The sequence below is a fragment of the Cherax quadricarinatus genome, chromosome 41 (genome assembly GCF_038502225.1).
Source record: "Cherax quadricarinatus isolate ZL_2023a chromosome 41, ASM3850222v1, whole genome shotgun sequence".
Taxonomy (NCBI): Eukaryota; Metazoa; Arthropoda; class Malacostraca; order Decapoda; family Parastacidae; genus Cherax; species Cherax quadricarinatus.
The window spans coordinates 17,087,011-17,098,396 of NC_091332.1; the positions used below are offsets into that span (position 1 = coordinate 17,087,011).

General features: G+C 39.2%; 1 protein-coding gene across 1 annotated transcript in view; it reads left to right on the forward strand.

Moving 5' to 3' along the window:
- LOC138853829 (uncharacterized PPE family protein PPE62-like) overlaps positions 1–8,733 on the forward strand; it is a 31,241-nt gene extending 22,508 nt beyond the window's left edge. The window contains exons 7-8 of the mRNA XM_070093038.1: positions 3,565–3,694; positions 8,570–8,733. Coding sequence (XP_069949139.1) covers positions 3,565–3,694; positions 8,570–8,614 — 175 coding nt within the window. The 3' untranslated portion in view covers positions 8,615–8,733. The remainder of the gene's footprint in view (positions 1–3,564; positions 3,695–8,569) is intronic.
- The last annotated feature ends 2,653 nt before the right edge of the window (positions 8,734–11,386 follow it).

Here is an 11,386-nt window from a genome sequence, read left to right on the forward strand (position 1 = left end):
ACATAAGCGGCTATGTATGATAATTCTATGCAACTGTATTTGTGTATACCTGAATAAACTTACTTAATTCACCTCCTCCTCAAATGTTCGTTTTCTGTCTTCTTGCATCACAAAAAAAAAAAAAATGTTTATAGGGTAACCTGGAAAATCTTCATAGTACTTGTAAAAATAACCAAACTTTTACTTGTTGCATTACATGGGCTGACAGAAGCGTTTTCCTCGAGCAAGGAGGGTTTATCGCAATAATAAGAAAACTACAGTACTTTCCCTGGCTTTCCCACTTTCTGGACGTAAATCGAATTTAAAAAAAAAATAGAAATTAATCAAGGATCCCAACGGAAATAAGTAATTTTGTTTGACTTATTAGGGTTTTACTAGGTATTTCACACTATGTATGATAATTGTACTTATGTGTACTTGTACCTAAATAAACTTATCTATTTACTTAAGTGCTGATTCTGTTTGTAAATAAAGGTTTATCAACTTCACGAGGATCTTTGGCTCAGGGATGAAGCAGCGACTAAAGCGCGGTAATATTTTTTATTTTTTTTAAGAAGGTTCACTTATTGGTATTGCAATTGAGTTTAACAGTTTATTTCAAAGAAAACCCCAGAGCAATTTTTAGGAAAACGCCAAGCAATTTGAGCAGACATGCTGAGCATTTATGCCCAAATTGCTTGTTTTTTGGGGGGTTGTCCTGGGATAGTGTCGCTCCGGTATTATTAATGTTAATAAGTCTTCTTTTTCCTATAGGTCTTATTCGTAACGAACAGAGTATATACAGTGCTTTGATTAGTTCATTTTCTGCAGTCATTCGGAAAAGAAAATGTATCTAATATAATTAGCAATCGAAATAATTTACTTTAGCGCTCAACAGCACAACGGTATCTTGAAGCGGAGAGGTTAGCGCGATCGTCTCATTATGGAGAGGACGTGGAGTCGAACCCGTTATGAGGCAGGATGCTTAGGTATATATCTTAACACCTACTGTCCCTCTTACCTAGCAGAGTTAGTTGATTGTTGTGAGTTGTAGAGTGGGAAGGACCTTAAAAGGACTCCAAGGGAAATAAACTACCTTTTTTGACTTATTGGGTTATCCTGGGTTACTAATTCTTTAGAACTAATAACCAGGATAATGTTTTCTACCAGCTCTCAGAATTTCATTTTAAAATTCTTAGTTTACCTTAAAGTTTTGTTTTCTGTGGGTTTTCGGCAAAGGAAAATTACAGAAAACGTTAATATGTAACCAAAATAATCCAATTGAACGGTAACCTTAGTAACTGTTATTGCTTAACTTTATTTATGCCTTAGATATAATTTCAAACTTCTATTATATATAATATATATTTATATTAAATATATAATATATATTTGAACCTAGGATAATCCACTGCAGTGGCTAATTTTTATTATATTAAAATGGCTGGGTTTGTTGTGCTAGAGTCATGTTATGAGCTATCTAGGATAAGATAAGATTTTGTTCTGACTATCATCCAGAGAGTTTATAACTCGGGATAACTCATTAAAATCAGTGCGTCATCGGGAACTGTTTTATTTCTACTGAGGGTCATTTAATCCTCTTCCTCAGGGTGCGATCCATAGAAGTCGACTAACACCCAGTTTTTTTTTTTTAACTCCGATGGGTTAGCCGCCCAGGATAACCCAAGAAAGTCAGTGCGTCATCGAAGGACTATCTTTCTTATTTCCACTAGGGGTCCTCAATCTTGTTCTCCAGGATGCGACCCACACCAGTAGACTAACAACCAAGTACCTACTTGCTTGCTAGGTGAGCGGGACAATAGGTGTGGTTTCTACCTTTGCACCGGGGATGTGTGTGAAGCAAGTGTGTTGCCTACCAGGCCACGGGCCACCGCGAGAACATGCCCAATTCCTTGGATCAAGAGCCTCTCACCGATATCAACACACCTCCCTTGATGGGCTGATGTGTGTGATGATTATTATGGGGCTTGTATTCCCCTTTCTTTTGCCCCGTTGAAGAATAATTTGTAATGATTATTAACCTAAAGGACAAGTTATCCAAGAAAGCCAATGTGTGTGGCTTATTTTATTGGTATCATTTGGTCCTCTTCCCCAGGACGCGACCCATAAGTCACCTAACACTCAGGTACCTGTGTACTGCTAGGTGACCAGTGAGTGGCAACTGATGGCAGGAAACATTCCTTTGTCACACTTCCCAGAATCAAAATGACGTGATTTATCTGTTTTAATACCTAAACAGTTGATGAATCAGCCTGACTTACTTGTGACAGTTTTCGAGGATTCTACCATCATAGTCCTGCCTTTTTTTCAGGCTTCTTGACCTCCTTGTCAATCAAGGTGTTTGTGCTTGCGTCCTGCACGCCCGCATAACCATCACAACCTGGCTGGGAAGGAATTTGCTAGAGTGATTCAGTTTCCTCTAGAAATCTACTTTTGTTCCTGCAACATTTCCAACCTCTGCTAGTGAGAGGTTGAAAAATGTTGGGCCATAGATGTTGACACAGTGTTCTCAATTAGAGCTCTTGGCTTTTGCTATATTAACTCTCAAGGGGAGAGAGTGCCTTGATGCCAGTGAAGAGCTCTTGATTCAGAGAACTGAAGCTACCCTCCCTTTCCTTCGATCAGACTGTATTACTACCGTGGCTAAAGCTCTCGCTTCACACGGCGAGGGTCCGGGCTCGATTCCCGGCGAGGGTAGAAACATTGGGCGTGTTTCCTTACACCAGTTGTCTATGTTCCCCATCAGTAAAATGGGTACCTGGGTGTTAGTCGACTGGTGTGGGTCGCATCCTTTGGCAAAACTGACCTAATTTGCCCGAAATGCTCTGTATAACAAGCAGCTTTCTATACAGTAGTGTGTCACTGATGTCAGCTAGGACCTTGTACAATGTACATGTACTTGTAGAAATAAAGATATATTATTATCATCATTGTTGTTCTTCTGGAAACGTTATTCCCTAAGCAGTAACACTGCAAAATAACAGCCATAGCTTATCAAGCTGATGGTAGTGTGAGTGTGTGTGTACTCGCCTATTTATTTACTTATTTGTTGTTGCAGGGGTCGAGTCGCAGCTCCTGGCCCCGATTCTTCGCTGGTCGTTACTAGATCCACTCTCTCCCTTGTCCATGAGCATTATCGTACCTCTTAAAGCTCTATGAATGATACGGGAATCTTTGGAAAAAAAAGTTACGGCAAAAAGCAGTAAAGTTTTGGCTATCAAAGTTATTTCACTTTTAACCAAATGTTTGGTGTATGTCGTTGAAATTACTTATTATTATAATCGAAACTAAGCGCTAAACCCGCCAGGGTCATACAGCGCTGCTGAAATTACGTAATCATATACAGTAAAAATAAATGTAATTTATTGCAAATTAATTTATTATTGTTATCATTATTAGTGTCATTATTAGGAAGATAATATTCGTTTCCGTTGAAATAAAAGACAGTTCTTTTTCATGAGTACAAAGGTAATTTATTAATTAAATGCAGAATCTCAAACTTTTTTTTTAATGAGATCGGCGATGGCTCATTAGACGTTCCTCTTCCCCTGGTGTGTGCTTCAGGAACCGACTGTGTCAACATCAGTTGCCGGTAGCTGTCACCGCCCACACTAACAGGGTGGTGGTTCGACTTCATCTCACCAGATCCAGCTTCTTCATCTCCCCTAACATTACCTTCCATTACTACATCTTGGTAAGTCTTATACAGATGATTATTTTTTTTTGTGTGTGTGTTTACTCACCTATATTACCCTGTCACAGAACTCCAGTAGGTTTGTGACACAGGATTTCCTGTCTCTGAAACCGTGCTTTTTGTCGTTGATAGGCTCATTCCTTTCTAGGTGTTCCACCACTCTTCTCCAGATAATCTTCTCCATGACTTTGCATACTAAACATATTAGTGACACTGGTCTGTAGTTTAATGCTTCGTGTCTATCTCTTTTTTTAAAAAATTGGGACTACATTTACTGTCTTCCATACCTCAGGTAGTTGCCCTGTTTCGATAGATGTGTTGAAGATTGTAGTCAGTGGTATACATAGCGCCTCTGCTCCCTTTCTCAGGACACATAGAGAGATGTTATCCGGCCTCATCACCTCTGAGGTATCTAGCTCGCATAGCAGCCTCTTCACTTCTTCCTCGGTTGTATGTATTGTGTCCAACAGTTGATGGTGTACCCCACCTCTCCGTCTTTCTGGAGCCCTTTCTGTCTCCTCTGTGAATACTTCTCTGAATCTCATGTTGAGCTCCTCACATAGTTCTCGGTCGTTTCTTGTGATTTCCCTTCCTTCCTCAGCCTGACTGCCTGGTCATTGACTGTTGTTTTCCTCATAATGTGGCTGTACAACAGCTTCGGGTCAGATTTGGCTTTCGCTGCTGTCATCTTCGTATTGCTGCTGGGCCTCCCTTCTTACCTGTGCAAATTTATTTCTGGTTCTACGATTGCTCTTTATTCTCCTGGGTCCTTTGCCTTCCATACTTCTTCCATTTTCTAGCACACTTGGTTTTGGCCTGTGTGTGTGTGTGTGTGTGTGTGTGTGTGTGTGTGTGTGTGTGTGTGTGTGTGTGTGTGTGTGGGTGTGTGTGTGTGTGTGTGTGTGTACTCACCTATTTGTGGTTGCAGGGGTCGAGTCTTAGCTCCTGGCCCTGCCTCTTCACCGGTTGCTACTGGATCCTCTCTCTCCCTGCTCCATGAGCTTTATCAAACCTCGTCTTAAAACTATGTATGGTTCCCTCCTCCACTACGTCACTTTCTAGGCTGTTCCACTGCCTGACAACTCTATGACTGAAGAAATACTTCCTAACATCCCATTGACTCATCTGAGTCTTCAACTTCCAATTGTGACCTCTTATTTCTGTGTCCCCTCCCTGGAACATCCTGTCTGTCCACTTTGTCTATTCCGCGCAGTATTTTATATGTCGTTATCATGTCTCCCCTGACCCTCCTGTCCTCCAGTGTTGTCAGGCCGATTTCCCTTAACCTTTCTTCATAGGACATTTCCCTTAGCTCTGGAACTAACCTTGTTGCAAACCTTTGCACTTTCTCTAATTTCTTGACATGCTTGATCAAGTGTGGGTTCCAAACAGGTGCTGCATACTCCAGTATGGGCCTGACATACACGGTGTACAATGTGTGTGTGTGTGTGTGTGTGTGTGTGTGTGTGTGTGTGTGTGTGTGTGTGTATGTGTGTGTGTGTGTGTGTGTATGCATGCATACATGCAGGCTTGTGTGCGTAAATGCATGCCTCTAAAATTAGTCATTAATCGATTGCAAATCAAATTCTCATTAGATTATATTAAAAAGCATTAGATTATATATATATATATATATATATATATATATATATATATATATATATATATATATATATATATATATATATATGTATGTATGTATAATGTAGTAGGCTGGTTGAGAGCAACCGCCCAGGGAGGTACTATCGTCCTTCCAAGTGAGCGTAAAACGGAAGCTTGTAATTGTTCAACATGATTGCTGGTGCCTTTTTTCTGTCTCATATACATGCAAGATTTCAGGTACGTCTTACTACTTCTACCTGCACATAGGTCACACTACACTTAGATGTAAAAGCATGTCAGTACACAACCTCTGGGTTTTCTTCTATTTTCTTACTAGTTCTTGTTCTTGTTTATTTCCTCTTATCTCCATGGGGGAGTGGAACAGAATTCTTCCTCCGTAAGCCATGCGTGTCGTAAGGGGCGACTAAAATGCCGGGAGAAAGGGGCTAGTAACCCCTTCTCCTTTATACATTACTAAAGTCTAAAAGAGAAACTTTTCGGGCCACCCTACTTCGGTGGGATACGGCCGGTTTGATGAGAGAAATGTTTGTAGTGAGACATATAGGTGAACAGTGTTTAGATAAGGGTAAAGAGGTTTTCGTGGCATTTATGGATTTGGAAAAAGCGTATGAAAGGGTGGACAGAGGGACAATGTGGCAGATGTTGCAAATGTATGGAATATGAGCCAGTTATTGAAAGCAGTGAAGAATCTTTACGAGGATAGTGAGGCTCAGGTTAGTGTATGTAGGCGAGACGGAGATTATTTCCCAGTAAAAGTAAGCCTTAGACAAGGATGTGTGATGTCACCATGGTTGTTCACTATATGTATAGATGGAATTGTAAGAGAAGTGAATGCTCGGGTGTTGGCAAGAGGTGTGGGGTTAAAAGATAAAGAATCTAACACAAAGTGAGGAGTTGTCACAGTTGCTCTTTGCTGATGATGCTCTGCTTTTGGGAGATTCTGAAGAGAAGATGCTGTGGCTGGTTGATGAGTTTGGTAGGGTGTGTAAAAGAAGGAAATTAAAAGTGAATATAGGAAAGAGTAAAGTGATGAGCATAGCAAAATAAAATTAGGTAACGGAAGATTGGATATCAGACTGGAGAGAGAGAGTATGGAGGAGGTGAATGTATTTGGGAGTGGACGTGTCACCAGATGGGTCTATGAAAGATGAGGTGAATCATAGAACTGACGAGGGGGGAAACGATGAGTGGTGCACTGAGGAGTCTGTGGGAACAAAGAACTTTATCCATGAAAGCAAAGAGAATGTATGAGAGTATAGTTATACCAATGCTTTTGTATGGGTGTGAGGCATGGGTGGTGAATATTACAACAAGGGGAAGGCTGGATGCAGCGGAGGTGTCATGTCTGAGGGCAATGTGTGGTGTGAATATAATGCAGAGAATCCATAGTTTGGAGATTAGGAGGAGGTGCTGGATTACCAAAACTATTATCCAGAGGGCTGAGGAGGAGTTAGTGAGATGGTTTGGACATGTAGAGAGGGTGGAACGAAAATAAAATGACTTCGAGAGTGTACAAATCTGTAGTGGAAGGCGGGGTAGGGGTCGGCCTAGGAAAAATTGGAGGGAGGGGGTAAAGGAGGTTTTGTGTTTTAGGGGCTTGGAGTTCCAGCAATGGTGCGTGTGCATGTTAGGGCGCAAATGGAGACAAATGGTTTTTAGGGCTTGATGTGCTGTTGGAGTATGAGTAAGGTAATATTTATGAAGGGATTCACGGAAATCGGCAGGCCGGACTTGATTCCTGGAGATGGGAAGTACAGTGTCTACACTCTGAAGGAGGGGTGCTAATATTGCAGTTTTATAACTGTAGTGTAAACACGCCTCTGACAAGACAATGTTGGAGTGACATGATGAAAGTTTTCCTTTTTCAGGCAGCCCTGCCTTGCTGGGAAACGGCTGATGTGTTAATAAAAAAATGTATGCAATACAATCGTAGACAGGATATCTTTACAATGCAAGACAAGTCACTGGGGATGGGGGATGGAAATCTTAGCTCATTTCCTCTGAGAAAACCTCCCCTCAGTTTTCCTGTTTCTGATTTTACAACATTGCATAGCTCCTGATGACACACGGAGATTTGTGAAAGGACTTGAGCTGAAGCTACCTGATATATATATATATATATATGTTGGAGTGTGAGCAAAGTAACATTTATGAAGGGATTCAGGGAAACCGGCAGGCCGGACTTGAGTCCTGGAGATGGGAAGTACAGTGCCTGCACTCTGAAGGAGGGGTGTTAATGTTGCAGTTTAAAAACTGTAGTGTAAAGCACCCTTCTGGCAAGACAGTGATGGAGTGAATGATGGTGAAAGTTTTTCTTTTTCGGGCCACCCTGCCTTGGTGGGAATCGGCCGGTGTGATAATAAAAAAATAATAAACAATAATATATATATATATATATATATATATATATATATATATATATATATATATATATATATATATATATATATATATATATATATATATGTAAAACTGGTCAATTAGCAAGAACTCATTTAAAATTAAGTTCTTTCTGAAATTTTTTCTTATACGTTTAAAGATATATTTTTTTCATTAATTTTAATGTAAAAAATTTTAATTTTGGACCAAAAGAATCTTAGAAAACTTACCTAACCTTATTATAACAAGAGCAATTTATTTTAGCCTAACCCAACTAAATATATTTTAGATTTGTTTACAATTTAATACTAAATAAACACAGTGAAATATATTTTTTTCGTTAGGTTCAGAATGATTTTGGCGAAATTATTGCATACACAAATTTTCACTTGTCCTATATGGCAAGATGAGCGTTGCTATTTAAGCCAAGATCGCAAGTTCTGCCTATTCGGCACGACACACACACACACACATATATATATATATATATATATATATATATATATATATATATATATATATATATATATATATATATATATATATGCAATAAGAATCTGCAAAACAACCACTCTGAAAGAATAGAGAAATTCCAACCGCTTTCGTGACTACTCACATTATCAAGGAACTATAGTTCCTTGATAATGTGAGTAGTCACGAAAGCGCTTGGAATTTCTCTATTCTTTCAGAGTGGTTGTTTTGCATATATATATATATATATATATATATATATATATATATATATATATATATATATATATATATATATATATATAACATTGTGTTATTTAGGTGCGTTTTCCGAGTGTGAGATATATGCAACTTTCTCTTCCCGTGTGTGTTATGTACGTAATTTCATTCCGTGGTTTTCAGAACAAGAACGATTCCAGTCCGGTACGAAGTTTGAGAACAGCCTAAGTCAATATCCTGACGCTTTATTCTTGTTCAACTCTTCAAAAGCAACGAGTTGATGTACTCGTTCAGTCGGATTTATTTACATGTTCGCTAGGATATACGAGGTGGAGGTATTTAATGGATGGAGAATTAAATAAAGATTACTAATTCTAATGTTTGTATTACTACCCCTATTATTACTACAACTATTACCTTATATAATATTTCTTTTTCTACTTCATCTTCTCCCTCATTTTAATAATAATAATTATTATTCTACCGTACTAACTCCTTCAGTTTCTTCTACAAATGCTCCTGCTACTGGTCCTTCTAATACTGTTACTCCTGCTGATCTCAGCATTACCACAAATATCTCACTATTTAATATACCTAATTACAGGATAAAGAGGTATACGTATATCTCATCGAATTTTTATATTGCCATCATCAACATATTTTCCAACGCTGTCTCCATTGTCCCTGTCTATATTGCTATCAATTCTGATAATCCCACTGAAGAAAAATATATAAAAATTCGATGAGATATACGTATACCTCTTTATCCTGTAATTAGGTATATTAAATAGTGAGATATAATGATATTTAAGTCAGGCAGCATTTCCTTCACTGAAGAATCCTTATAAATTTCGACGTGGTTTTTATACAATTAATGGGAGCTAGTTATCATTCCCCCAGGCATGTTGATGGAATGGTGGTGGTGTTGATTTATGAATCTAGAAACAGGACAAATCTTTCTTATATTACAGTATATTAACTCTGAAGCGGAAGAGCGGGAAGTGCAGTCGTAAACCACCCTGAAGTTACTCTAGTATGTAGAGGCATAACTGGGCTTCCACCTTACAAATCGAGTTGTTTGCTATACTTACTGCTGTCCAGCTTGTAGAAGCTACAAATGAGGACAGTTTAGGTGTATCTTATTATCTTTCCTCATTACTTGCTCTGAATAGCCTGAGATCTTAATGTAAGAAGCTTGTGCATGAAGCCAGATACAGGTATATACAAATAGTCAGTCAATCATCCGTCCTTTCAGAGACACCTCCAAGCAGAAAATGGCAAACCAAATCATAGTTAATGATAAGGTACCTGAAATCTTGTGACTGCATCCATATTTTGCAATAGCTAGATGAATGACCCGATATTTCATAAGACTGCAACCAAATATTCACCAATAGTTTTACTGGTAATAAGATTCTTAATTTTTATTGAGACTAAATCTCCACATTGTTTTGTATAGAGTAACAGTATGAAGTAATTGCTGTATACGAAATGATTAAAGAATTGTTAAGATGTAACTATGCACAATGGGATTTAATGACCCATTGTAACCTCTGTAATCGTACCTTTTTTTGCGCTACCACTCACAGGACGAGCATGAAGTGCATAACAAACTTGCCGCTTAGGTGACACAACTGAGTTTATCTGGAGTTTACCTGGAGAGGGTTTCGGGGGTAAACGCCCCCGCGGCTCGGTCTGACACCAGGCCTCATGGTGAATCAGGGTCTGATCAACGAAGCTGTTACTGCTGGCAGCATGCAAACTGACGTGCGAACCACAGCCCAGCTGGTCAAGTACTGACTTTAGGTGCCTGTCCAGTGCCTTCTTGAAGACAGCGAGGGGTCTATTGGTAATTCCCCTTATGTATGCTGGGAAGCAGTTGAACAGTCTTGGGCCCCGGACACTATGTTGTCTCTCAACGTACTCGTGGCGCCCCTCCTTTTCATTGGGGGAATGTTACATCTCCTGCCGAGTCTTTTGCTTTCATAGGGAGTGATTTTCGTGTGCAGGTTTGGTACCAATCCCTCCAGGACCTTCCAAGTGTATATTATCATGCATCTCTCTCGCCTGCGTTCCAGGGAATACAGATCGAAGTGATGACCCTTTAACTGGTTAATCATTCGCTGGCCTACAAAGGACTGCTGTATTGTAGTTTACTAAAATGGTTACTGGTATTAGTTATTGGTATTGGATATTGGTATTGGATACTGAGACCTGGTCACAGACCGGGCCGCGTGGGCGTTGACCCTCAGAACTCTCTCTAGGTAGACTCCAGGTATACTGTGTTGAAGTGTTGTTCCTATTTATCAGTGTTTTACAGGCAGAAGGCGCAGAGGCCTCTAGGCCTGCAAAAAAAAAAAAAAAGTGTATGTACCTGCATGAAGTGTACCGCACACACAGTTTCAATTTGGTTCGATAGAGGTCATTGTATTATGACATATATTTAAAAGCCTTTCCCAGAGAGAAGCGAAGTTCAATTATCATCGGTAATGAATTTTAATATTAAACTTGATATATACATTTTAGTGGCATTGTTTTCCTGTACTATGAATGAAGGGCATTAAAAAAATGTACAGATAAATAAAAATCTAGCAACAGACCTGATAAATGTAAATAAATTAATGTGTCATTGATTGTATATTTTATAAAATATCTTGGAATTTTAACTAAATATGTGGCCGGAACAATACACAAATAATCCGCACATCGGAGAATGAAACTTCTGACGAAGTTTCGGTCTAACATGGTCCATTAACTAGTGTGGTTTAAGACACTTGTACATAGAGTACCGTATTTCTCAGTTTATTAAACGCATTTTTTCCATAAAATGTCTCCAAAAACCACCCTGCGTCCTATAAACTGAAGGTCAGTGACGGGAGCTATAAGTTTGGGATGTTGGGTGGGCTGTAGCTCTCCCAGTTACGTCCGATGCCGAGCTATTGAAACTAAGCCGCGTCTTATAAGCCGCGAAATACGGTACGTAGATTTGATCAGTTCTTG